This window comes from Somniosus microcephalus, chromosome 33, assembly GCF_052327205.1.
Source record: "Somniosus microcephalus isolate GS21.2 chromosome 33, FLI_Smic_1.0, whole genome shotgun sequence".
Classification (NCBI taxonomy): Eukaryota; Metazoa; Chordata; class Chondrichthyes; order Squaliformes; family Somniosidae; genus Somniosus; species Somniosus microcephalus.
Window position 1 is genome coordinate 39,990,916 of NC_141019.1, and position 26,700 is coordinate 40,017,615.

Sequence of the window (26,700 nt, forward strand, 5' to 3'; positions counted from 1 at the left end):
ATCTGCTCTTCACCGTTCCCTCCCCTCCATTGACTGTGCCCAGACAGCGAGACGGTGAGTGTTAAGACGGTGTGGGCCGGTAACGCACCGATGTTTGGGCGACCGTGGGGTGGGGGCCCTTGTGTCGAAGGTCAGCCCCCTGACACGTCTCTCATTATCCCCCCCCCCCTTTCCCAGGCCGGATATCCTGAGGACGGAGGTTCATTCTGCCGAGCTGGATTCGGCGGTGAACCCAGGTGACCATCCCCAGCTGCCAGAAGGACGTCGGGCTCGCCGGGGAAGTCTCGTCACCGGGCCAAGCCCAGGTACCGGAAGGGGACGAACAAGGGGAGCCAGGGGGACCTGCTGGGACTGGCGAGGCCGCGGCCCTGCGGGGGGGCTTGTCCCCCGTGCACAGCCCGCCTGCAAGGACCTGCAAATGCCCTGCTCGCAGAACCTCCGCTACTTTGGACCAGCGGCTGCACTCCGCAGTCTCCCTCACGACCTACTGCAGAAGAAGTTCTCCTCCTCTAGCCCCGACCTCATCAGCAGCACCGTAGAGGCCGATTCCCGCAGGAACAACAATCCCAACACCACCACGCTGCCAGCGACCCCAACTGCAACCATCAGACGGGGCAGAGCCCAGTTCTGCCAGGCTGCCGAGGGCTGCCCAGACCCCCCACCCCCTCCAGCAGCCCCAACTCGCCCGGGGACAAGGCCCCGAGACGGGCCGCGGAGACGCCGGGAGTCGGAGCCCCGACAGCGGCCGAGGGACCCCGGCAAACGGAAACAGAAACTGTCCGACGGCGCGGCCAGGAACGGCCATCGGTACCCAGCGGCCGAGCGCTCCCTGCGCCCAGGAAACAGGTACCGAACCGCAGGGGAGGCTTCTGCGTGTAATGCACCGTGCGTGCCTCTCCGCTCTCAGTGTGGGTGTAACCCTGAGAGAGAGAGAGGGGGCAGAGAGAGAGAGCGCGAGGGGGGGGGGCAGAGAGAGCGCGAGGGGGGGGGGGCAGAGAGAGCGCGAGGGGGGGGCAGAGAGAGCGCGAGGGGGTGGCAGAGAGAGCGCGAGGGGGTGGCAGAGAGAGCGCGAGGGGGGGCAGAGAGAGCGCGAGTGGGGGGCAGAGAGAGCGCGAGGGGGGGCAGCGCGAGGGGGGCAGCGCGAGCGCGGGCGGAGGAGCGCGCGAGGGGGGGCAGAGAGCGCGCGCGAGGGGGGGGCAGAGAGCGCGCGAGGGGGGGGCAGAGAGCGCGCGAGGGGGGGGGCAGAGAGCGCGCGGGGGGGGGCAGAGAGAGCGCGAGGGGGGGCAGAGCGCTGGCGCGAGGGGGGGCAGAGAGAGCGCGAGGGGGGGCAGATGAGAGCGCGAGGGGGGGCAGAGAGAGCGCGAGGGGGGGCAGAGAGAGCGCGAGGGGGGGCAAGAGAGAGCGCGAGGGGGGGCAGAGAGAGCGCGAGGGGGGGCAGAGAGAGCGCGAGGGGGGGCAGAGAGAGCGCGAGGGGGGGCAGAGAGAGCGCGAGGGGGGGCAGAGAGAGCCGCGAGGGGGGGCAGAGAGAGCGCGAGGGGGGGCAGAGAGAGCGCGAGGGGGGCAGAGAGAGCGCGAGGGGGGGCAGAGAGAGCGCGAGGGGGGCAGAGAGAGCGCGAGGGGGGGCAGAGAGAGCGCGAGGGGGGGGCAGAGAGAGCGCGGAGGGGGGCAGAGAGAGCGCGAGGGGGGGCAGAGAGAGCGCGAGGGGGGGCAGAGAGAGCGCGAGGGGGGCAGAGAGAGCGCGAGGGGGGGCAGAGAGAGCGCGAGGGTGGGGGCAGAGAGAGCGCGAGGGGGGGCAGAGAGAGCGCGAGGGGGGGCAGAGAGAGCGCGAGGGGGGGCAGAGGAGAGCGCGAGGGGGGGCAGAGAGAGCGCGAGGGGGGGCAGAGAGAGCGCGAGGGGGGGCAGAGAGCGCGAGGGGGGGCAGAGCGCGCGAGGGGGGCAGAGAGAGCGCGAGGGGGGGCAGAGAGAGCGCGAGGGGGGGCAGAGAGAGCGCGAGGGGGGGCAGAGAGAGCGCGAGGGGGGGCAGAGAGAGCTGCGAGGGGGGGCAGAGAGAGCGCGAGGGGGGGCAGAGAGAGCGCGAGGGGGGGCAGAGAGAGCCGCGAGGGGGGGCAGAGAGCGCGAGGGGGGGCAGAGAGCGCGAGGGGGGGCGAGAGCGCGAGGGGGGGGCAGAGAGCGCGAGGGGGGGCAGAGAGCGCGAGGGGGGGCAGAGAGCGCGAGGGGGGGCAGAGAGCGCGAGGGGGGGGCAGAGAGCGCGAGGGGGGGCAGAGAGCGCGAGGGGGGCAGAGAGCGCGAGGGGGGGCAGAGAGCGCGAGGGGGGGCAGAGAGCGCGAGGGGGGGGCAGAGTGAGCGCGAGGGGGGGGCAGAGAGCGCGAGGGGGGGCAGAGAGCGCGAGGGGGGGGCAGAGAGCGCGAGGGGGGGGCAGAGAGAGCGCGAGGGGGGGGCAGAGAGAGCGCGAGGGGGGGGCAGAGGAGAGCGAAGGGGGGCAGAGGAGAGCGAGAGGGGGGCAGAGAGAGCGAGAGGGGGGGCAGAGAGAGCGAGAGGGGGGGCAGAGAGAGCGAGAGGGGGGCAGAGAGAGCGAGAGGGGGGCAGAGAGAGCGCGAGGGGGGCAGAGAGAGCGCGAGGGGGGCAGAGAGAGCGCGAGGGGGGGCAGAGAGAGCGCGAGGGGGGCAGAGAGAGCGCGAGGGGGGGCAGAGAGAGCGCGAGGGGGCAGAGAGAGCGCGAGGGGGGGCAGAGAGAGCGCGGAGGGGGGCAGAGAGAGCGCGAGGGGGGGCAGAGAGAGCGCCGAGGGGGGGCAGAGAGAGCGCGAGGGGGGGCAGAGAGAGCGCGAGGGGGGGCAGAGAGAGCGCGAGGGGGGGCAGAGAGAGCGCGAGGGGGGGCAGAGAGAGCGCGAGGGGGGGCAGAGAGAGCGCGAGGGGGGGCAGAGAGAGCGCGAGGGGGGGCAGAGAGAGCGCGAGGGGGGGCAGAGAGAGCGCGAGGGGGGCAGGGAGAGCGCGAGGGGGCAGGGGAGAGCGCGAGGGGGGGCAGGGAGAGCGCGAGGGGGGCAGAGAGCGCTGAGGGGGGGCAGAGAGCGCGAGGGGGGGCAGAGAGCGCAGATGGGGGGGCAGAGAGCGCGAGGGGGGGCAGAGAGCGCGAGGGGGGGGCAGAGAGCGCGAGGGGGGGCAGAGAGCGCGAGGGGGGCAGAGAGCGCGAGGGGGGCAGAGAGCGCGAGGGGGGGCAGAGAGCGCGAGGGGGGCAGAGGAGCGCGAGGGGGGGCAGAGAGCGCGAGGGGGGGGCAGAGAGCGCGAGGGGGGGCAGAGAGCGCGAGGGGGGGGCAGAAGAGCGCGAGGGGGGGCAGAGAGAGCGCGAGGGGGGGCAGAGAGAGCGCGAGGGGGGGCAGAGAGAGCGCGAGGGGGGGCAGAGCAGAGCGCGAGGGGGGCAGAGGATGAGCGCGAGGGGGGGCAGAGAGAGCGCGAGGGGGGGCAGAGAGAGCGCGAGAGGGGGGGCAGAGAGAGCGCGAGGGGGGGCAGAGAGAGCGCGAGGGGGGGCAGAGAGAGCGCGAGGGGGGGCAGAGAGAGCGCGAGGGGGGGGCAGAGAGAGCGCGAGGGGGGCAGAGAGAGCGCGAGGGGGGGGCAGAGAGAGCGCGAGGGGGGGCAGAGAGAGCGCGAGGGGGGGGCAGAGAGAGCGCGAGGGGGGCAGAGAGAGCGCGAGGGGGGGGCAGAGAGAGCGCGAGGGGGGGGCAGAGAGAGCGCGAGGGGGGGGGCAGAGACGCGAGAGGGGGGCAGAGAGAGCGCGAGGGGGGGCAGAGAGAGCGCGAGGGGGGGGCAGAGAGAGCGCGAGGGGGGCAGAGAGAGCGCGAGGGGGGGCAGAGAGAGCGCGAGGGGGGCAGAGAGAGCGCGAGGGGGTTGCAGAGAGAGCGCGAGGGGGGGCAGAGAGAGCCGCGAGGGGGGGCAGAGAGAGCGCGAGGGGGGGCAGAGAGAGCGCGAGGGGGGGCAGAGAGAGCGCGAGGGGGGGCAGAGAGAGCGCGAGGGGGGGCAGAGAGAGCGCGAGGGGGGGCAGAGAGAGCGCGAGGGGGGGCAGAGAGAGCGCGAGGGGGGGCAGAGAGAGCGCGAGGGGGGGCAGAGAGAGCGCGAGGGGGGGCAGAGAGAGCGCGAGGGGGGGCAGAGAGAGCGCGAGGGGGGGCAGAGAGAGCGCGAGGGGGGGCAGAGAGAGCGCGAGGGGGGGCAGAGAGCGCGAGGGGGGGCAGAGAGCGCGAGGGGGGGCAGAGAGCGCGAGGGGGGGCAGAGAGCGCGAGGGGGGGCAGAGAGCGCGAGGGGGGGGCAGAGAGCGCGAGGGGGGGCAGAGAGCGCGAGGGGGGGCAGAGAGCGCGAGGGGGGGCAGAGAGCGCGAGGGGGGGCAGAGAGCGCGAGGGGGGCAGAGAGCGCGAGGGGGGGCAGAGAGCGCGAGGGGGGGCAGAGAGCGCGAGGGGGGGCAGAGAGCGCGAGGGGGGGCAGAGAGCGCGAGGGGGGGCAGAGAGCGCGAGGGGGGGCAGAGAGCGCGAGGGGGGGCAGAGAGCGCGAGGGGGGGCAGAGAGCGCGAGGGGGGGCAGAGAGCGCGAGGGGGGGGCAGAGAGCGCGAGGGGGGGCAGAGAGCGCGAGGGGGGGCAGAGAGCGCGAGGGGGGGCAGAGAGCGCGAGGGGGGGCAGAGAGCGCGAGGGGGGCAGAGAGCGCGAGGGGGGGCAGAGAGCGCGAGGGGGGGCAGAGAGCGCGAGGGGGGGCAGAGAGCGCGAGGGGGGGCAGAGAGCGAGGGGGGGGCAGAGAGAGCGCGAGGGGGGGCAGAGAGAGCGAGAGGGGGGGCAGAGAGAGCGAGGGGGGGCAGAGAGAGCGAGAGGGGGGCAGAGAGAGCGAGAGGGGGGCAGAGAGAGCGAGAGGGGGGGGGCAGAGAGAGCGAGAGGGGGGGCAGAGAGAGCGAGAGGGGGGCAGAGAGAGCGAGAGGGGGGGGCAGAGAGAGCGAGAGGGGGGGCAGAGAGAGCGAGAGGGGGGGCAGAGAGAGGGAGAGGGGGGGCAGAGAGAGCGAGAGGGGGGGCAGAGAGAGCGAGAGGGGGGGCAGAGAGAGCGAGAGGGGGGGCAGAGAGAGCGAGAGGGGGGGCAGAGAGAGCGAGAGGGGGGGCAGAGAGAGCGAGAGGGGGGGCAGAGAGAGCGAGAGGGGGGGCAGAGAGAGCGAAAGAGAGGGGGCAGAGAGAGAGAGAGAGAGGGAGGGAGGGAGGGGGCGGAGAGAGAGAGAGAAAGAGACAGACAGTGAGACAGAGACCGAGAGAGGAGGCAGAGCGGCGGCGGAGAGAGAGAGCGAGAGGGGGCAGAGAGAGAGCGGGGGCAGAGAGAGAGCGGGGGCAGAGAGCGCGGGGGGGCGGAGAGGGAGGGGGCAGAGAGAGGGAGAGGGCAGAGAGAGGGCGGGCAGAGAGAAAGAGGGGGCAGAGATAGAGAGCGGGGGCGGCGCGGCGGAGAGACAGGGAGGGGGCGGAGAGAGAGGGGGGGGCAGAGAGAGAGAGAGACAGACAGTGAGACAGAGACTGAGAGAGGGGGCAGAGAGAGAGAGACGGAGAGGGGGGGGGGAGAGGCGGTGTCCAGGGGTGACTGACTGACCTGGATGGCGTGATGGTATGGGAAGGGGGGGTTGGGGTTACGAGCGTTTTTTTTGGGGGGTCTGGCCGTGACCTTCGCTGACCTTTATGGATTTTCAATTTCCACAGAAAAGAGGCGGCTCCTCGGAGGAAGAGGAAGGCGAGGTCGACAGTGAGGTGGATGTTTCCGCGGAGACAGAGGTGAGAGGTTAACCTGTTCGGCAGTGCTGAGGCGCAGGGCAATTTCCTGGCGTCTAAATGTTGTTCCCTGCGGAAAACCAGCAGAGAAAACTGATGGGGAAATTCCCTGCCCCCTCGGTTAGACTCCGACACCCTCCCCATTCAGTGCCACTGCCTGGTACGTCTGCGGATGCACTGGGTGGTGTTGGGGTGTCTGCCCGTTAACTGTTGTATGTAAACGTCACGCTGTAATTACACCCTTCCACCAGGGGAGATGCTGCAGTGCCGCCAGTGGGCCAGAGGATGTAATTACCATGTGACGGTTTGCAGAGCAAATTCCCATTATAAATGTAAAGATAGGAATTTATAACTGGAAATATATACAAGAATGGAATCGGGGCTGAATTGCGTCTGTCCTAAACCAGTTCACCTCTGCCCTCTGACCCCACTTCGCACTGGGAGAGGGACGGGTTTTAAACTAATTTCGGTTTGGCTGTCAGCCTCGGCTCAGTGAGTCAGAAGGTTGTACTGAGGGAGCGCTGCACTGTCGGAGGGGCAGTACTGAGGGAGCGCTGCACGGTCGGAGGGGCAGTACTGAGGGAGCGCTGCACGGTCGGAGGGGCAGTACTGAGGGAGCGCTGCACGGTCGGAGGGGCAGTACCGAGGGAGGGTGGTGAAAGGCGCGATCTAAATGCGAGTCTTTCTTTCCTGCAGGAGGATAGACTGTTTCAGCACCTGTCAATCTCTCTCCACGTTCAGTTCCGAGAATTTCTCCGTCTCGGACGGAGACGAGGGAAACACGAGCGACCTGTCACACAGCTGCACGCCGGATGTGCTCAGCACTAACACGGACGACCGGCTGGACGATAAATCGGACGACGTCCTTTCCCAGAGCTCGGAGATTCCCGTCGACCTGCTCACGCAGTCGGACGGGCTGTCGGAGAAAGAGGCGGCGCTCCAGCAAGTGAAGACACAGGTTTCGGCTGGCCGGCTCTGTTCGGTGGGGGTTCCGTGTCAGGTTGGTGCAAATCTCAGTCGCTCGTTCGACCCCTCCCATAGCCCGCGTACACTCTGTCGTATCATGGGATCTCCCATTTACTCTCCTCCCACAGCCCGCCTGCACTCTACCCACCCATTCAATCTCCTCCCACAGTCCATGTACACTCTCCCCTATCAGACTCTCCTCCCACAGCCCGCGTACACTGTCCTATCATGGGTTCTCCCCCCATTTAATTTCCTCCCACAGCCCGCGTACACTCTGTCGTATCATGGGATCTCCCATTTACTCTCCTCCCACAGCCCGCCTACACTCTACCCACCCATTCAATCTCCTCCCACAGCCCGCCTACACTCTACCCACCCATTCAATCTCCTCCCACAGCCCGCCTACACTCTACCCACCCATTCAATCTCCTCCCACAGCCCGCCTACACTCTACCCACCCATTCAATCTCCTCCCACAGCCCGCCTACACTCTCCCCACCCATTCAATCTCCTCCCACAGCCCGCGTACTCTCCCCACCCATTCAATCTCCTCCCACAGCCCGCGTACTCTCCCCACCCATTCAATTTCCTCCCACAGCCCGCGTACACTCTCCCCACCCATTCAATCTCCTCCCACAGCCCGTGTACACTCTCACCCTCCCCACCCAGTCACTCTCTGGGACCGTGTCCCCCCCGCCCCGGGTCAATCTCTGGGACGTGTCTCTCCCCCCCCCGGGGTCAGTGGGTGGGACAGCAGGGACCGGTTCTGCCCCATTCTCACCCGTTCTCGTCTGTTCCACAGCGATCGTTGCGGTGCGAGGATTCCGACTGCGACGTTCCGGAGATGGATCAGTCCGGCTCCAGAAACGCAGCCCAGAAACCGCCGAGCTCATCGTCCTGGTAACTCGACGACCGAGGATGTACATACTTTATTTTCTGATGGACTGCAATAAAAGGTTATCGGGTGCTTCCAGCGATGGAACAAAGTCAGACCCACCCTACACGGGCGTGCATCAGGGATTATTCTGCTGTCGACCACGGGAATGTGTCCCGCTTTATTTAAAGACCTCGACTGTAATATTTTAGGTGCTAAAAAAAATCTCCGCTCCACCCAAATGCAACAGGGACGGTCGCACGGTTTAACCCCGCTCGTGGGGGGGGCCAACGGCAGAGGAGCCCCACCCCTGACCCGCACAGGGAGTGAGCGTGACCAGCCGCTAGCAGCGGGCACGGGGCTGTCCAAACCCCCTCCCCCCGCCCGCACCCTCACACCTCGCAAACAGCTACAGAATCAACCGGTCTGTGACCGCTGGTCCCACAATAAACTTTATCATTTTAGACAAACAATTGCTGTTTCCTGTTTGAATCGAGCTCATCAGATCTATTCCGGGGGAGAGGGGTGGGGGGTGTTAGGGATTGAGAGGAGGGGAGGATGGATGAAGTAACATTCGCCCAGCACAATTGCCAGGCAATGACCACTGCAGCAAGAGAGAGTCTAACCACTGCCCCATGACATTCAACGGCATTACCATCGCCAAATCCCCCACCATCAACATCCTGGGGGGTCACCATTGACCAGAAACTTAACTGGACCAGCCACATAAATACTGCAGCTACAAGAGCAGGTCAGAGGCTGGGTATTCTGCGGCGAGTGTCTCACCTCCTGACTTCCCCAAAGCCTTTCCACCATCTACAAGGTACAAGGCACAAGTCAGGAGTGTGTTGGAACACTCTCCACTTGCCTGGATGAGTGCAGCTCCGACAACACTCGAGAAGCTCGACACCATCCCGGACAAAGCAGCCCCGCTTGATTGGGACCCCATCCACCACCTTATACATTCACTCCCTCCACCACCGGCGCACCGTGGCTGCAGTGTGTACCATCTACAAGATGCACTGCAGCGACTCGCCAAGGCTTCTTCGGCAGCACCTCCCAAACCCGTGACCTCTTCCACCTAGAAGGACAAGGGCAGCAGGCGCACGGGAACACCACCACCTCCAAGTCACACACCATCCCGACTTGGAAATATAATCGGCCGTTCCTTCATCGTCTCTGGGTCAAAATCCTGGAACTCCCTCCCTAACAGCGCTGTGGGAGCACCTACACCACACGGGACTGCAGCTCACCACCACCTTCTCGAGGGCAATAAATGCCAGCCTTGCCAGCGACACCCAGATCCTGTTAATGAATAAAAGAAATAAATAATTGCAGCCGAACCCCCCCCCCCCCTCTCCAAACACGAAGGGTCCAGGAGGCAGCGGAAGGAAAATGGAGACACCAAGCGTCCAGTTCTGCTGTTTTATTAGAAAAATTCAACATGAGAGAGTTCGGTAGACACTGGGGAAATCTCTGCTTTGCTCAGTTACAGTTTCTGATTATTTCTTTTAAACATTGGATGCAAATCAAAACAGAAAAGGCAAAAAATAAAAAGTCTCACAAAACAATAGGTAAAACAGGGGAGGAAAAAAAAACCAATGTACAAATTTAGGCCAACTGTGTACAAGTGATTGAAATTGCAGAATGGAAAGTAATTTATTGACTGCTGCACTTAGGACTGGCAGCAAATTTACAAACTGGATCGGTGGCACTGCTCATGAATTACACTGAAGAATCATAGGGATGGTGGGTAAATATTACTGGTTGCCCATTCCCGAGGCTTCAGATGATAACCTAGAATGTAGAGAATTAAGGAGAAAGCGGTGTCTGAACAGTGTGTATATAATACAGCAAAGCAGCCATGCTATGAATCACTAAAACATCAATTACACACCATCGGATACATACTATAACCAACAGCGTACAGCGAGAGGATCAATCTGATCAGCGACAGGGAGGAGGCCGGGTCTCTCTGCTCATCGCAGCCTCACAGGGAGGGGATTCCGCATTCCCATGTACTTGCGGTGCCAATCACCGCGCAGATGTCGCACTAAAACACCCGCGTCGGACCCTGCAGCTCTCCCCGCACCGTGCTGTAACCGGTGAACTCTTTCCAAGCCGAGTCGGGGTCGCTCACACAGGGGACCCCCCCCCCCCCCACTTCCCCGGCCCTAACTAGGATCGAGACAAGGGGAGGCGGCCGGGGGGGGGGGGGGGGGGAGAATTCCTGTAACTGGAGGACGATCAGATTGATTCTATTCACCGTCACACAGTGCAAGACAGATCCAGGTCCTGATCCCAATCCCACTCCCAACACCAGCTGTACTCACTCAGGCCTCAAAGTTTTCTCTGGACTCCTGCGCGGACTGCGAGCAAACTGAAATCCCTGACCTCCCCCCCTCCCCAAAGGCTCGGGAACACGGACCCCTGCTTGAAATGCATTCCCACCCCATTTTAATCAAACATCTTTCACCAGAGTTCCCCTTCCCCGGTAACGGGAATGATCTCATCAATGTTTAAAAGGATCGCAAACCTCTGGACCCCTTCACACACAGTTCTAACCCACCCACTCGACGCGAGAGTGAAATGAAGGGAGGGGGTAAATTGGGGGGCAGCTTTTTCCATTTCCTGCTGGTCTGACCACTACTTGCACGTCTCTCATTCCCCCCACCCACCGTGCGCAGCCCTGTCGACACAAATCCGTTTTAATACTCAAAGGCAGTCTCCTCCCAGATCGCGACGGCCAACAGAATCTTTAAAACATCATGGTAGCGAGGGGTTAAAACGCTCGACTCAAAAACCACGTTAAAAAGGTTCCTGCAAGGGGGGGGGGGGGGGGGAAAGAGGGAAGGGAAGAGGAGGAAGGAAGGGCAATCCTCCCCGTCTCACGTACAAAAACTGCAGCACTGTTTTTATGTGAGGAGACAGTACATTGTAGATCTTCCAGGGACTCTCAGCCCCACCATCTGGAGTATCGACCCCCCCACCCCGGCTACACTTTGTTTAACTCTGGCAGTCTCCAGGAATATACCCCCCCCCCGCCCCCATCCCAGGGTTCAGTCCTTAAACTCACAGTCCAGAAAAAGAAAAAGCGAAACTTTGAGCCCAGAGTGTTTTTGTTTTGTTTTAAACCAGTTTTTGCAAAAAACACATTAAACGTCAACACATTTACTGATTTCCCCCCCCCCCAAAAAAAAAACCCCCCCACGAACACAAAAAAAGCATTTCACAGAACATCGGTTTTCTACCACCTAACTCAAAACGCTGTTGCCAAACAAAGCTGAAATGAAATCCACATTCCTAAAAATGAAAGCATTTTTGCAGAAGCGTCACTAGGTGATCTCTTGGCGACACCTCAAGACCGGCACAGACTGAAACCCATCAGTATGGAGAGAAACGCTGTTTTTCTGATTTCTTTACCAGAGTGCAGGAAGCCACCGTGTTAGACACACTCCCCGCAGACCCCTTAGAAGGCATCACATTTAGCGCGAGGAGTGGGATGGGTTTCATGCCAATCAGACTGGAGACATAAGGGGTGTCCGGTAGAGGGCTGGGAAGGCTGGCTGGCAGGTCAGGGGTCGACGCAGGGGTAGAGGTAGGGGTGGCGGGTTCAGAGAGGTTGATGTCGAGGTCAGGGGCCATGACTGAGCTTTTCTGGATGGTGGGTTTAGCACTTTCTAAACTGTAAGAAAGAGGAAGAGGAACAAACGGGTGGATAGGGAAAGCACGGGAGGTAAGACATGGACAAACAGGTTCACATTAGAAAAAACCAGGTACACAGTTAAGGGGAGCGGAATATCAGGATAAGTAAAAGGATAAGTTACTTCTCAAAAGGTGAACTAACGCCATCACAAGAATCACACCACTCCTCACGGTTAGATCACGTCACACGGCAATGAACAAGCATTTCCCCATTTGCTCGCACACACAGGCATGCTCGGCCGCACTCACTCATGCACGCGCGCACACACACACGCACACTCAAGTCTGGACATTACTGCACCTTTAGGGACCTTGGACAACTCCATTTCTCCACAGAATTCAATGCACACAGCCCAAAGTCACCGAGAAATTCAGTGAGCACCAAAACCCTCAGACAGGACACTGAGGTCACGGCCCGAGTCTCACTGACCCCTAGACTGGACGCTGAGATCGGTCACGGCCCGAGTCTCACTGACCCCTAGACTGGACACTGGGATCGGTCACGGCCCGAGTCTCACTGACCCCTAGACTGGACGCTGAGGTCACGGCCCGAGTCTCACTGACCCTCAGACTGGACGCTGAGGTCACGGCCCGAGTCTCACTGACCCCTAGACTGGACACTGGGATCGGTCATGGCCCGAGTCTCACTTACCCTCTGGCTGGACGCTGAGATCGGTCACAGCCCAAGTCTCAAAACTCTCAGACTGGACAGTGAGACCGGTCACGGCCCGAGTCTCACTGACCCCTAGACTGGACACTGGGATCGGTCACGGCCCGAGTCTCACTGACCCCTAGACTGGACACTGGGATCGGTCACGGCCCGAGTCTCAAAACCCTCAGACTGGACACTGAGACCGGTCACGGCCCGAGTCTCACTGACCCTCAGACTGGACGCTGAGGTCACAGCCCGAGTCTCACTGACCCTCAGACGGGACGCTGAGATCGGTCACAGCCCGAGTCTCACTGACCCTCAGACTGGACGCTGAGGTCACGGCCCGAGTCTCACTGACCCCTAGACTGGACGCTGAGGTCACGGCCCGAGTCTCACTGACCCTCAGACTGGTCGCTGAGATCGATCACTGCCCGAGTTTCACTGACCCCTAGACTGGACACTGGGATAGGTCACGGCCCGAGTCTCACTGACCCTCAGACTGGACACTGAGGTCACAGCCCGAGTCTCACTGACCCCTAGACTGGACACTGGGATCGGTCATGGCCCGAGTCGCACTTACTCTCAGACTGGACGCTGAGATCGGTCAAGTCTCAAAACCCTCAGACTGGACGCTGTGGTCACGGCCCGAGTCTCACTGACCCTCAGACAGGACACTGAGGTCACGGCCCGAGTCTCACTGACCCTCAGACAGGACACTGAGGTCACGGCCCGAGTCTCACTGACCCCTAGACTGGACACTGGGATCGGTCACAGCCCGAGTCTCACTTACCCTCAGACTGGACGCTGAGGTCACGGCCCGAGTCTCACTGACCCTCAGACTGGACGCTGAGATCGGTCACGGCCCGAGTCTCACTGACCCTCAGACTGGACGCTGGGATCGATCACAGCCCGAGTCTCACTGACCCTCAGACTGGATGCTGAGGTCGGTCACAGCACGAGTCTCACTGACCCTCAGACTGGACACTGGGATCGGTCACGGCCCGAGTCTCACTGACCCCTAGACTGGACGCTGTGGTCATGGCCCGAGTCTCACTGACCCTCAGACTGGACGCTGGGATCGGTCATGGCCCGAGTCTCACTGACCCTCAGACTGGATGCTGAGATCGGTCACAGCCCGAGTCTCACTGACCCTCAGACTGGATGCTGAGGTCGGTCACAGCACGAGTCTCACTGACCCTCAGACTGGACACTGGGATCGGTCACGGCCCGAGTCTCACTGACCCCTAGACTGGACGCTGTGGTCATGGCCCGAGTCTCACTGACCCTTAGACTGGACGCTGGGATCGGTCATGGCCCGAGTCTCACTGAACCTCAGACTGGACGCTGGGATCGGTCATGGCCCGAGTCTCACTGACCCTCAAACTGGACGCTGAGATCGGTCACAGCCCGAGTCTCACTGACCCCCAGACTGGACGCTGAGATCGGTCACTGCCCGAGTCTCACTGCCCCTTAGACTGGACGCCGAGATCAGGGCCCGAGTCTCACTGACCCTCAGACTGGACGCTGAGATCGGTCACGGCCCGAGTCTCACTGACCCTCAGACTGGACGCTGGGATCGGTCACAGCCCGAGTCTCACTGACCCTCAGACTGGACACTGGGATCGGTCACGGCCCGAGTCTCACTGACCCCTAGACTGGATGCTGAGGTCAGGGCCCGAGTCTCACTGACCCTTAGACTGGACGCTGAGATCGGTCACGGCCCGAGTCTCACTGACCCCTAGACTGGACGCCGAGATCGGTCACGGCCCGAGTCTCACTGACCCTCAGACTGGACGCTGAGGTCACGGCCCGAGTCTCACTGACCCCTAGACTGGACGCCGAGATCGGTCATGGCCCGAGTCTCACTGACCCTCAGACTGGACGCTGAGGTCATGGCCCGAGTCTCACTGACCCTCAGACTGGACGCCGAGGTCATGGCCCGAGTCTCACTGACCCTCAGACTGGACGCTGAGAGAGGTCATGGCCCGAGTCTCACTGACCCCTAGACTGGATGCTGAGGTCACAGCCCGAGTCTCACTGACCCTCAGGCTGGACGCCGAGATCGGTCACGGCCCGAGTCTCACTGACTCTCAGACTGGACGCTGAGGTCACGGCCCGAGTCTCACTGACCCCTAGACTGGATGCTGAGGTCACAGCCCGAATCTCACTGACCCTCAGGCTGGACGCCGAGATCGGTCACGGCCCGAGTCTCACTGACTCTCAGACTGGACGCTGAGGTCACGGCCCGAGTCTCACTGCTCCTCAGACTGGATGCCGAGATCAGGGCCCGAGTCTCACTGACCCTCAGACTGGACGCTGAGGTCACAGCCCGAGTCTCACTGACCCTCAGACTGGACGCTGAGATCGGTCACTGCCCGAGTCTCACTGCCCCTCAGACTGGACGTCGAGATCAGGGCCCGAGTCTCACTGACCCTCAGACTGGACGCTGAGGTCACAGCCCGAGTCTCACTGACCCTTAGACTGGACGCTGAGGTCACGGCCCGAGTCTCACTGACCCTTAGACTGGACGCTGAGATCACGGCCCGAGTCTCACTGACCCTCAGACTGGACGCTGAGATCGGTCACGGCCCGAGTCTCACTGACCCTCAAACTGGACGCTGAGGTCACGGCCCGAGTCTCACTGACCCTTAGACTGGACGCTGAGGTCACGGCCCAAGGCTCACTGACCCTCAGACTGGACACTGAGATCAGTCACGACCCTATTCTCACTGACCCTCAGACTGGACGCTGAGACCGATCACGACCCTATTCTCACTGACCCTCAGACTGGACACTCAGACTGGACGCTGAGGTCAGGGCCCGAGACTCACTGACCCTCAGACTGGACGCGGAGATCGATCACGGCCAGAGTCTCACTGACCCTCAGACTGGACGCTGAGATCGATCACGGCCAGAGTCTCACTGACCACTAGACTGGACGCTGAGATCGATCAGGGCCCGAGTCTCACTGACCCTCAGACTGGACGCTGAGATCGGTCACGGCCCGAGTCTCACTGACCCTTAGACTGGACGCTGAGATCAGGGCCTGAGTCTCACTGACCCTCAGACTGGACGCTGAGGTCACGGCCCGAGTCTCACTGCCCCTCAGACTGGACGTTGAGGTCATGGCCCGAGTCTCACTGCCCCTCAGACTGGACGCTGAGGTCACAGCCCGAGTCTCACTGACCCTCAGACTGGACGTTGAGGTCATGGCCCGAGTCTCACTGCCCCTCAGACTGGACGCTGAGATCGGTCACGGCCAGAGTCTCACTGACCCTCAGGCTGGACGCCGAGATCAGTCACGGCCCGAGTCTCACTGACCCTCAGACTGGACGCCGAGATCAGGGCCCGAGTCTCACTGACCCTTAGACTGGACATTGAGATGAACACATCCTCCCCTTGCTCCAGTTAAACAACACCATGCACTGGTACGGAGAACTACTGCCAGCATTGACGCATTACCCAGCTAAATATTACACTGAGTCCGGCCATGGGAACACCGGAACAGGAGGAGGCCATTCAGCCCCTCGAGCCTGTTACATAGGAACAGGAGGAGGCCATTCAGCCCCCTCGAGCCTGTTACACAGGAACAGGAGGAGGCCATTCAGCCCCCTCGAGCCTGTTACACAGGAACAGGAGGAGGCCATTCAGCCCTCTCGAGCCTGTTACATTAGGAACAGGAGGCCATTCAGCCCTCTCGAGCCTGTTATATGAGGAACAGGAGGAGGCCATTCAGCTCCTCGAGTCTGTTATATTAGAAACAGGAGGAGGCCCATTCAGCCCCTCAAGCCTGTTACATTAGGAACAGGAGGAGGCCATTCAGCCCCCTCGAGCCTGTTACATTAGGAACAGGAGGAGGCCATTCAGCCCCCTCGAGCCTGTTACATTAGGAACAGGAGGAGGCCCATTCAGCCCCTCAAGCCTGTTACACTAGGAACAGGAGGAGGCCATCAAGCCCCTCGAGCCTGTTACATTAGGAACAGGAGGAGGCCATTCAGCCCCCCTCGAGCCTGTTACACTAGGATAGGAGGAGGCCCATTCAGCCCTCTCAAGCCTGTTACACAGGAACAGAAGGAGGCCATTCAGCCCTCTCGAACCCGTTATATGAGGAACAGGAGGAGGCCATTCAGCTCCTCGAGCCTGTTATATTAGAAACAGGAGGAGGCCCATTCAGCCCCTCAAGCCTGTTACACTAGGAACAGGAGGAGGCCATCAAGCCCCTCGAGCCTGTTACATTAGGAACAGGAGGAGGCCCATTCAGCCCCCCTCGAGCCTGTTACACAGGAACAGGAGGAGGCCATTCAGCCCCCTCGAGCCTGTTACACTAGGAACAGGAGGAGGCCATTCAGCTCCTCAAATCCATTTGCGCCATTCAGTGAGATCATGGCTGATCTGCATCTTAACTCCATTTACCCGCCTTGTTTCCGTAACCCTCGATACCCTTACCCAACAAAAATCTATCGATCTCAGTTTTGAAAGCCCCAATTGACCCCCAGCCTCGACAGCTTGGGGGGGGGGGGGGGGGGGGAAAAGAGTTCCAGATTTCCACTACCCTTTGTGTAAAGACGTGCTTCCTGACATCACCCCTGAACATCCTGGCTCTAATTTTAAGATTATGCCCCCTTGTTCTGGACCACCAGAGGAAATAGTCTCTACCCTACCAAATCCTTTAATCATCTTTAAACCCCGTCACCCCATAATCTCCCTGCTCCTCCTCACTGCTTGCCGTTTAGAAAACACTCTGATCTATCTTTCTTGGGTGACCCCACATTGAACCCCGTCGGCCACAGTTCTGCTCGCTCACTTAATCTGTCAATGTTCCTTTGATTGGCGGGATTCCACTCCCATCGACACAACTTACTGTTCTTTCTAACTTAGTGTCGTCGGAGAACTTGGATACACGACTTCATCAAGCCAGTAACATGGGGAAAACGTCGAGGCCCCAAGAACAGATCCCCGGGGAATCACCACCCGTCACATCCCGCCAATCAAGACAGCATTCCCGTTATCGCCACTCTTGTCTCCTACTCCCAACCCGTTTCCCAACCACGTCAAAAGACTGCCTACAATTCCGTGCGCTCACCATGGCCAATATTCCTGAGTGTGGAACCTTACCGAATGCCTTCTGGACGTTCATAGACACAACATGCATAGACATTCCTCTGTCTACCTTATTAGTTACGCTGTAACCGAGTCAATCTTGCACAGACCCGGGCCGTACACTGTAACCGAGTCAATCTTGCACAGACCCGGGCCGTACACTGTAACCGAGTCAATCTTACACAGACCCGGGCCGTACACTGTACCCAGTCAATCTTACACAGACCCGGGCCGTACACTGTAACCGAGTCAATCTTGCACAGACCCGGGCCGTACACTGTAACCGAGTCAATCTTACACAGACCCGGGCCGTACACTGTAACCGAGTCAATCTTGCACAGACCCGGGCCGTACACTGTAACCGAGTCAATCTTGCACAGACCCGGGCCGTACACTGTAACCGAGTCAATCTTGCACAGACCCGGGCCGTACACTGTAACCGAGTCAATCTTGCACAGACCCGGGCCGTACACTGTACCCAGTCAATCTTGCACAGACCCGGGCCGTACACTGTACCCAGTCAATCTTGCACAGACCCGGGCCGTACACTGTACCCAGTCAATCTTGCACAGACCCGGGCCGTACATTGTACCCAGTCAATCTTGCACAGACCCGGGCCGTACACTGTAACCCAGTCAATCTTGCACAGACCCGGGCCGTACACTGTAACCGAGTCAATCTTACACAGACCCGGGCCGTACACTGTAACCGAGTCAATCTTACACAGACCCGGGCCGTACACTGTAACCGAGTCAATCTTACACAGACCCGGGCCGTACATTGTACCCAGTCAATCTTGCACAGACCCGGGCCGTACGCTGTAACCGAGTCAATCTTGCACAGACCCGGGCCGTACACTGTAACCGAGTCAATCTTACACAGACCCGGGCCGTACACTGTAACCGAGTCAATCTTACACAGACCCGGGCCGTACACTGTAACCGAGTCAATCTTACACAGACCCGGGCCGTACACTGTAACCGAGTCAATCTTACACAGACCCGGGCCGTACACTGTAACCGAGTCAATCTTACACAGACCCGGGCCGTACACTGTACCCAGTCAATCTTGCACAGACCCGGGCCGTACACTGTAACCGAGTCAATCTTGCACAGACCCGGGCCGTACACTGTACCCAGTCAGTTGCCAACACCGTACAGTACAGCACAGCTCACAGGTCTAGTCACTCATCGCCAGGGCTGTGTTACATTGAATTCCTGTTTTATAGAAGAAAGGAGTGTTGTGGCATCACTGGTTGTCACATGAATAATCTGGGGCCGATTGACTTTCTTACCTTGCATTGATGAGGTACTGGGCCAGGCTAATGTTGGCCGGGGACCCGGTAATTGTGATTTGCCGATCAGTCGACCCCTCAGCTGGGTTGGAGATTTTAATCTGCGCTCCAGACATCTGCCGTATTTCATTGATCTTGCTGCCCTGCCGGCCAATGATGCATCCGATTAACTGGAAAACAGGAAGAGAGCAGGTTACAACTGGGAATGCAAACTCCAGGATAAGAACCTGGACATTTCCAGCCCGGCGGTTTGTTCGTGCTACAGTTCCAAGGGCTCAATAGGCAGCAGGGAGCACGGTACCGTAAACAGATCTGCACAGGCAGGTGGGGGGGAAATGGCAAAGGGGGAGCGTGTGCACGTGTGGGGATGGGGAGAGCGAGAGGGATTGCGCGAATGTGCGGGGGGAGTGAGAGGGAGTGTGTGCATCTGCGGGGATGGGGGGGGGGGGGGGGGAAAGAGAGAGGGATTGTGTGAATGTTCAGAGGGGAGAGAGCGCGCGAATGTGCAGGGGGGGCTGCGTGCATGTGCCGGGATGGGGGGAGCGAGAGGGATTGTACGCCTGTACAGGGGAGAAAGAACGCGAATGTGCGGGGGGGGGGGGGGGGAGTGAGAGGGATTGTGCGAATGTTCAGAGGGGAGAGAGCGCGCGAATGTGCAGGGGAGGCTGCGTGCATGTGCCGGGATGGGGGGAGCGAGAGGGATTGTACGCCTGTACAGGGGAGAGCGCGCGCGAATGTGCCGGGGGGGGGGGAGTGAGAGGGAGTGCGTGCATGTGCGGGGATGGGGGGAGCGAGAGGGATTGCGCACCTGTACAGGGGAGAGAGCGCGCGAATGTGCGGGGGGAGTGAGAGGGATTGTGCGAATGTACAGGGGAGAGAGCGCGCGAATGTGCGGGGGGAGTGAGAGAGATTGTGCGAATGTGCGAGGATGGGGGCAGCGAGAGGGATTGTGCGCGAATGTGCAGGGGGAGTGAGAGGGAGTGCGTGCATGTGCGAGGATGGGGGGAGCGAGAGGGATTGTGCGCCTGCACAGGGGAGAGCGCGTGCGAATGTGCAGGGGGAGCGAGAAGGAGTCCGCGCACGAGGCGATTACCAGTGATCGGCCACCATTGGGTATTTACAGCAGCGTCACACCCGGTCCGTGCCCAGGCGTCACATCGCACTGTACCCGTTAACACCAACGTCTGATCCCCATCGCGACCTGGTGGTCGACGGCTGATTTCTCTCCAACCCCCAGGGCACTGAGTCAATTGTAGGGCCCCCCCGCACCTCGTGAGACTGGCTAACTGAGCACAGAACCGGGGTCAGAGCCTGGGCCTGTCCTAGTGCCAAGTCAATGCGGTTCGTAAGGAGCAGCTGGTGTTTAGTGAAGAGCGAGACACTCACATCATTTGGAATGGCGATTTCATGGGAGCTGGTCTGGGAAGAGTCCAAACCTGCGGAGTGAAGAGCAGAAGTCAAAATACTCGCCTACCGTCAGAGAAAAGCACAACTTCACATCCTAAACCGGCAAAACAGAGAGAAAGACACAGTCCGGAGGCACCGTTAACTATCAACCAATGGCTGACCAAAGTGGCCCTGGAACTCTCAATGATCAGCGACGTACGCCGAGATCCCAGAGTCTCACTCCCCACCACCTCGCCGCCCACACGGTCTCACTCTCCGCCACCCTCACGTCCCGCAGCCCCGCTGCCCCTACGGCCTCGCGTCCCGCCGCCCACAGGGACTCACTCCCCACCACTCCTACGTCCCGCCGCTCTCCACAGCCTCGCTCCCTGCTGCCCCTACAGCCTTGCATCCCGCCACCCACAGGGACTCACTCTCCGCCACCCTCACGTCCCGCAGCCCCCCCACAGCCTCGCTCCCCGCTGCCCCCAAGACCTCGCGTCCCACCACCCACAAGGACTCAATTCAATTCAATTCGCTTTATTGGCATGACAAGTTACATCTTATGTTGCCAAAGCATCGAAAAACATTCATGTTTGTACACAAAAATACAGATCTATCCATACAGTGTATAAACAGATATATCAGAGTGTATAAATATACATTCATATAATTTGTATATACTCTTTTCTTATATTTAGTGGTTGTCCCTCTGTTTATGGCAAGCTGTAACATAGTGTGCCGCTAGTGTTACACAATTTCTCTCTTCCCCTAGTAGGTATGGGAGTTTTTGGTCGTCATTCAAATTTCTGAATTCCAGGCATATTTTTGTGAATTTTGGGTAGAAATTCTCCCTTATGCCCTGATATTTTCTACAAGCTGTGAGGAAGTGCATCTCTGTCTCCACCACTCCCTGACTGCAGTGAGAGCATATCCTGTCCTCGCTTGGCAGCCGGGTCTGTCTGTGTCTACCTTTTTCGATCGCCAGGCTATGTTCACTAAGTCTGTACATTGTCAAGGTTTTTCTCAGTTTGCTATCCTTTACCATGGTCAGGTAATCAGCCATGTTGTATTGTCTGTTTAGGGCCAAGTAGTAATTGAGTTTGCTTTGGGTTTTTGTTGTTTCTGCCAAATGACAGATATTTTTCCTTTTGCTTAGCGACTCTCTCCCCACCACTCCCACGTCCCGCAGCCCCCCCACAGCCTCGCTCCCCGCTGCCCCTACGGCCTCGCATCCTGCCACCCACAGGGACTCACTCCCCACCACTCCCACGTCCCGCCGCTCTCCTCGGCCTCGTTCCCCGCTGCCCCTACGGCCTCGCATCCTGCCACCCACAGGGACTCACTCCCCACCACTCCCACGTCTCGCCGCTCTCCTCGGCCTCGCTCCCTGCTGCCCCCATGGCCTCGTGCCCTGCCGCCCCCACTCCCTCTTCGCCTGCACGGCCGCCCACACAGGTTTGCCCTCCCCTGGGCCCACTCACTCTGTCCTGTAACTGACAGCCCCACCCCCCCGCACTCCTGGATCCACTCACCCTGTCCTGTATCAGTCTCACACCACCCGCCCCAGACCCACTCACTTTGTACCCGGTGCTGTAATCGCACCTGCCCACACCCTACCCTGCCCCCTCTAACCCCACCCCACCCCCTCCCCCCCCCATCTCTAACCCCACACCCTACCCCCCCCTCTAACCCCACCCCACACCCTACTCTCCCCCCTAACCCCACCCTACACTCCCCCCTCTAACACCACCTCACACCCTCCCCCTGCTAACCCCACCCCACACCCTCCCCCCTAACCCCACCCCACCCTCCCCCCTAACCCCACCCCACACCCTACCCCCCCCCAATCTCTAACCCCACCTGCCCACACCCTACCCCCTCTCTCATAGAAACATAGAACAATAGGAGCAGGAGTCGGCCATTCGGCCCTTCGAGCCTGCTCCGCCATTCAGTATGATCATGGCTGATCCTCTATCTCAATACCATATTCCCGCTCTCTCCCCATACAACTTGATGCCTTTTGTGTCTAGAAATCTATCTATCTATCTCCTTCTTAAATATATTCAGTGACTTGGCCTCCACAGCCTTCTGTGATAGAGAATTCCACAGGTTCACCACCGTCTGAGTGAAGACATTTCTCCTCATCTCAGTCCTAAATGTCCTACCCCGTATCCTGAGACTGTGACCCCTCGTTCTAGAACCCCCCAAGCCAGGGGAAACATCCTCCCTGCATCCAGTCTGTCTAGCCCTGTCAGAATTTTACATGTTTCAATGAGATCCCCTCTCATTCTTCTAAACTCTAGTGAATAACAGGCCTAGTCGACCCAATCTCCCCATATACGACAGTCCAGCCATCCCAGGAATCAGTCTGGTGAACCTTCGCTGCACTCCCTCGATGGCAAGTATATCCTTTCTTCGGTAAGGAGACCAAAACTGCACACAGTACTCCAGGTGTGGTCTCACCAAGGCCCTGTACAACTGTAGTAAGACATCCTTGCTCCTGTACTCAAATCCTCTTGCAATGAAGGCCAACATACCATTTGCCTTCCTAACTGCTTGCTGCACCTGCATGTTTGCTTTCAGTGACTGGTGTACAAGGACACCCAGGTCTCCTCCTGTAACCCCACCTGCCCACACCCTAACCTCTCTCCTCATGTAATCATACCTGCCCACACCCAACCCTCGATATCCTCCTCCAACTATAACGGCCCACACCCTACTGTGTGTCCCCTGTAGAAATATATTCGAGGGGCTTTAACACCTCCAGTCACATGTGCGTAAGGAATGTGGACAAGTAGGGGCCTTTGTTCATTAATGCTCAAGTTCGACCCCAGAGACGTGAGCACAAAAATCGAGGTTGACACGCCTGTGCAGCACCGAGGGAGCGCCGCACTGTCGGAGGGGCAGTACTGAGGGAGCGCTGCACCGTCGGAGGGGCAGTACTGAGGGAGCGCTGTGCCATCGGAGGGGCAGTACTGAGGGAGCGCCGCACTGTCGGAGGGGCAGTACTGAGGGAGCGCCGCACTGTCAGAGGGGCAGTACTGAGGGAGCGCTGTGCCATCGGAGGGGCAGTACTGAGGGAGCGCCGCACTGTCGGAGGGGCAGTACTGAGGGAGCGCCGCACTGTCAGAGGGGCAGTACCGAGAGAGCGCTGCACTGTCAGAGGGGCAGTACTGAGGGAGCGCCACAATGTCGGAGGGACGGTACTGAGGGAGTGCTGCACTGTCAGAGAGGCAGTACTGAGGGAGGGCTGCACCAAGGGAGCGCTGCACTGTCGGAGGGGCAGTACTGAGGAAGCGCTGCGCTGTCGGAGGGGCAGTATTGAGGGAGCGCTGCGCTGTCGGAGGGACGGTACTGAGGGAGCGCCGCACTGTCGGAGGGGCAGTACTGAGGGAGCGCTGCACTGTCGGAGGGGCAGTACTGAGGGAGGGCTGCACTGTCGGAGGGGCTGCACCGAGAGAGCGCCGCACTGTCGGAGGGGCAGTACCGAAGGAGCGCCGCACTGTCGGAGGGGCAGTACTGAGGGAGCGCTGCAATGTCGGAGGGGCAGTACCGAGGGAGCGCCGCACTGTCGGATGTACCGTCTTTCAGATGAGACATTAAATCGAGGCCCTGTCTGCTTCCTCTGGTCGATGTAAAAGATCCCACGCACACACTTTCGAAGAAGAACAGGGGGGTTTCTCCTGGGGCCAATATTTATCCCTCAACCAACATGACTAAAATACAGATTTGTCTGATCATTATCACATTGCTGTTTGTGGGAGTTTGCTGTGCGCAAATTGGCTGCTGCATTTCCTACATTACAGCAGTGACTAGACTTCAAAAAAAGTACTTCATTGGCCGTGAAGCGCTTTGGGATGTCCTGAAGTGGTGAAAGGCGCTGGAGAAACGCGAGCGTTTCTTTCAAATTTGTCTGTAACTGCCTCGAGTTTAACGATTTGACGAGCAGTTCAGTTCAGGCTGTAACCAAGTCAGGGGAGTTGCAAAACTGAAGTTACTGATGATAGTTGCTTGAATGAGGTGCAATGGCCTGGAACATGCTCACGTAGCAGGAGTGGGAACCAGGTGTAAAAGGGTGGGTGCTGGAACAGCTACTTTGGAAATCGCTGAGGTCTGATCAGCATGGAAGCTTTGAGCGCTAAGCTGTAGCCGGATCGGAACGTCCCGGTGAAATGGCCCGGTTTTGCCGTATGTGTGACTATGGCCAATTGTAGTTATGACTTAAGACGGCAACAGAAAATGCTGCAAGCACGCAGCAGGTCAGGCAGCATCGAGGAGAGAGAGAGAGAGAGAGTCAACGTTTCGGGTCGATGACCCTTCGTCAGAACTGGAAAAGGTTAGAGAAGAGAGATTTTTAAGCAGGGGCAGGGAGGAGGGGAAGGAAAGAACAAAGGGAAGGTCTGTGACAGGCGGGAAGGCAGGAGAGATTGACCGACAAAAGCGAGGATGGTGCGAGGCATAAAGAGGGGTCACGGGACAAGTTAAGAAACAAAAGATGACTCTAGATGAGGTGTGAATGGCGATGGCAAAATCATCAACAGCTACCATGTAAGAAGACAAGGGGGGGGAAAAAATAAGGGCAGAGGTTATGGTCTGAAATTGTTGAACTCGATGTTAAGTCCAGAAGGCTGTAAAGTGCCTAATCGAAAGATGAGGTGCTGTTCCTCGAGCTTACATTGGAACAGTGTAAGAGGCCGAAGACAGAGAGATCAGAGTGGGAGTGGAGTGGTGAATTAAAGTGACAGGCGACCGGAAGCTCGGGGTCACCCTTACGGACTGAACGGAGGTGTTCCGCAAAGCGGTCGCCCAATCTGCGTTTGGTCTCCCCAATGTAGAGGAGACCGCATCGTGAGCAGTGAATACAGTAATACTAGATTGCGAGAAGTACAAGTAAATCGCTGTTTCACCTGGAAGGGGTGTTTGGGGCCCTGGACAGTGGGAAGGGAGGAGATGTTGCATCTTCTGCACTTGCACGGGAAGGGGCCGGGCGAAAGGGAAGGGGCGTTGGGGGTGATAGAGGAGTGGACCAAGGTGTCACGGAGGGAGAAACACAGAAAAAGAGTAGGCCATTCGGCCCTTCGAGCCTGACCCGCCATTCAATATGATCAAGGCTGATCCTCTATCTCAATACCATATTCCCGCTCTCTCCCCGTGCCCCTTGATGCCTTTTGTGTCTAGAAATCTATCTATCTCTTTCTTAAATATATTCAGTGACTTGGCCTCCACAGCCTTCTGTGGTAGAGAATTCCACAGGTTCACCACCCTCTGAGTGAAGAGATTTCTCCTCATCTCAGTCCTAAGTGTCCTACCCCGTATCCCGAGACTGTGACCCCTTGTTCTAGACCCCCCAGCCAGGGGAAACATCCTCCCTGCATCCAGTCTGTCTAGCCCTGTCAGAATGTTATACGTTTCAATGAGATCCCCTCTCATTCTTCTAAACTCGAGTGAATACAGGCTTAGTCAACCCAATCGCTCCTCATACGACAGTCCTTCCATCCCAGGAATCGGACTGGTGAACCTTCGCTGCACTCCCGCTATGGCAAGTATATCCTTTCTTAGGTAAGGAGACCAAAACTGCACACAGTACTCCAGGTGTGGTCTCACCAAGGCCCTGTATAACTGTAGTAAGACATCCTTGCTCCTGTACTCAAATCCTCTTGCAATGAAGGCCAACATACCATTTGCCTTCCTAACTGCTTGCTGCACCTGCATGTTTGCTTTCAGTGACTGGTGTACAAGGACACCCAGGTCCCTCTGTACATCAACATTTCCCAGTCTATCACCATTTAAATAATACTCTGACTTTGTTTTTCCTACCGAAGTGGATAACTTCACATTTATCCACGTTATACTGCATCTGCCATGTATTTGCCCACTCACCCAACTTGTCTAAATCGCCTTGAAGCCTCTTTGCATCCTCCTCACAACTCACAATCCCACCTAGTTTCGTGTCGTCAGCAAACTTGGAAATATTACATTTGGTCCCCTCATTCAAATCATTGATATATATTGTGAATAGCTGGGGCCCAAGCACTGATCCCTGCAGTACCCCACTAGTCACCGCCTGCCACCCAAAAAAAAAAAACCTTTTATTCCTACTCTCTGTTTTCTGTCTGTTAACCAATTTTCAACCCATGCCGGTATATTACCCCCAACAATGCCATGTGCTTTAATTTTGCACACTAACCTCTCATGTGTGACTTTATCAAAGGCCTTCTGAAAATCCCAATACACCACATCCACTGGTTCTCCCTTATCTATTCTATCAGTTACATCCTCAAAAAACTCCAGTAGGTTTGTCAAACACGATTTCCCTTTCATAAATCCATGTTGACTTTGTCTAATCCCGTTGATATTTTCTAAGTGTTCTGTTATCACATCCTTTATAATACTCTAGCGTTTTCCCTACTACTGATGTTAGGCTAACTGGTCTGTAGTTCCCTGTTTTCTCTCTCCCTCCTTTTTTAAATAGTGGGGTTACATTTGCCACCCTCCAATCTGCAGGAACTGTTCTATAATCTATAGAATTTTGGAAGAAGACAACCAATGCATCCACTATCTCCACGGCTACCTCTTTTAGTACTGTGGGATGCAGATTATCAGGCCCATGGGATTTATCAGCTTTCAGTCCCATTAATTTCTCCAGCACTACTTTTTTTACTAATACTAATTTCCTTTAATTCCTCCTACTCACTGGAATTTCTGGGAAGTTATTTGTGTCCTCTTCCGTGAAGACAGAACCAAAGTATTTGTTTAATTGCTCTGCCATTTCCTTGTTCCCCATTATAAATTCTCCCGTTTCTGACTGTAAGGGACCTACATTTGTCTTCACTAATCTTTTTCTTTTTACATACTTGTAGAAGCTTTCACAGTCCGCTTTTATGTTCCTTGCAAGTTTACTTTCATACTCTATTTTTCCCCTCTTAATCAATCTCTCGGTCCTTTTTTGC

General features: G+C 58.7%; 2 protein-coding genes across 9 annotated transcripts in view; one reads left to right on the top strand and one right to left on the bottom strand.

Annotated features, from left to right (window-relative positions):
• The first annotated feature begins 406 nt into the window (after positions 1–406).
• Positions 407–8,083, top strand: LOC147097226 (mitogen-activated protein kinase kinase kinase 13-like). The gene is made up of 4 exons (XM_085972568.1): positions 407–846; positions 5,702–5,773; positions 6,467–6,770; positions 7,539–8,083. Exons 1-4 carry the CDS (start codon positions 419–421, stop codon positions 7,638–7,640), a joined length of 906 nt encoding a protein of 301 aa, XP_085828694.1. The 5' UTR covers positions 407–418; the 3' UTR covers positions 7,641–8,083.
• Positions 8,084–10,062: 1,979 nt separating this feature from the next.
• Positions 10,063–26,700, bottom strand: part of LOC147097227 (poly(rC)-binding protein 2-like) — a 42,609-nt gene continuing 25,971 nt past the window's right edge. For all 8 annotated transcript variants that reach the window (XM_085973115.1, XM_085973117.1, XM_085973114.1 and 5 more), the window contains 3 exons: positions 19,748–19,797; positions 18,362–18,531; positions 10,063–11,295 (listed from right to left, as the gene is read on the bottom strand). In XM_085973115.1, coding sequence (XP_085829241.1) covers positions 10,995–11,295; positions 18,362–18,531; positions 19,748–19,797 — 521 coding nt within the window. In that variant the 3' untranslated portion in view covers positions 10,063–10,994. The remainder of the gene's footprint in view (positions 11,296–18,361; positions 18,532–19,747; positions 19,798–26,700) is intronic.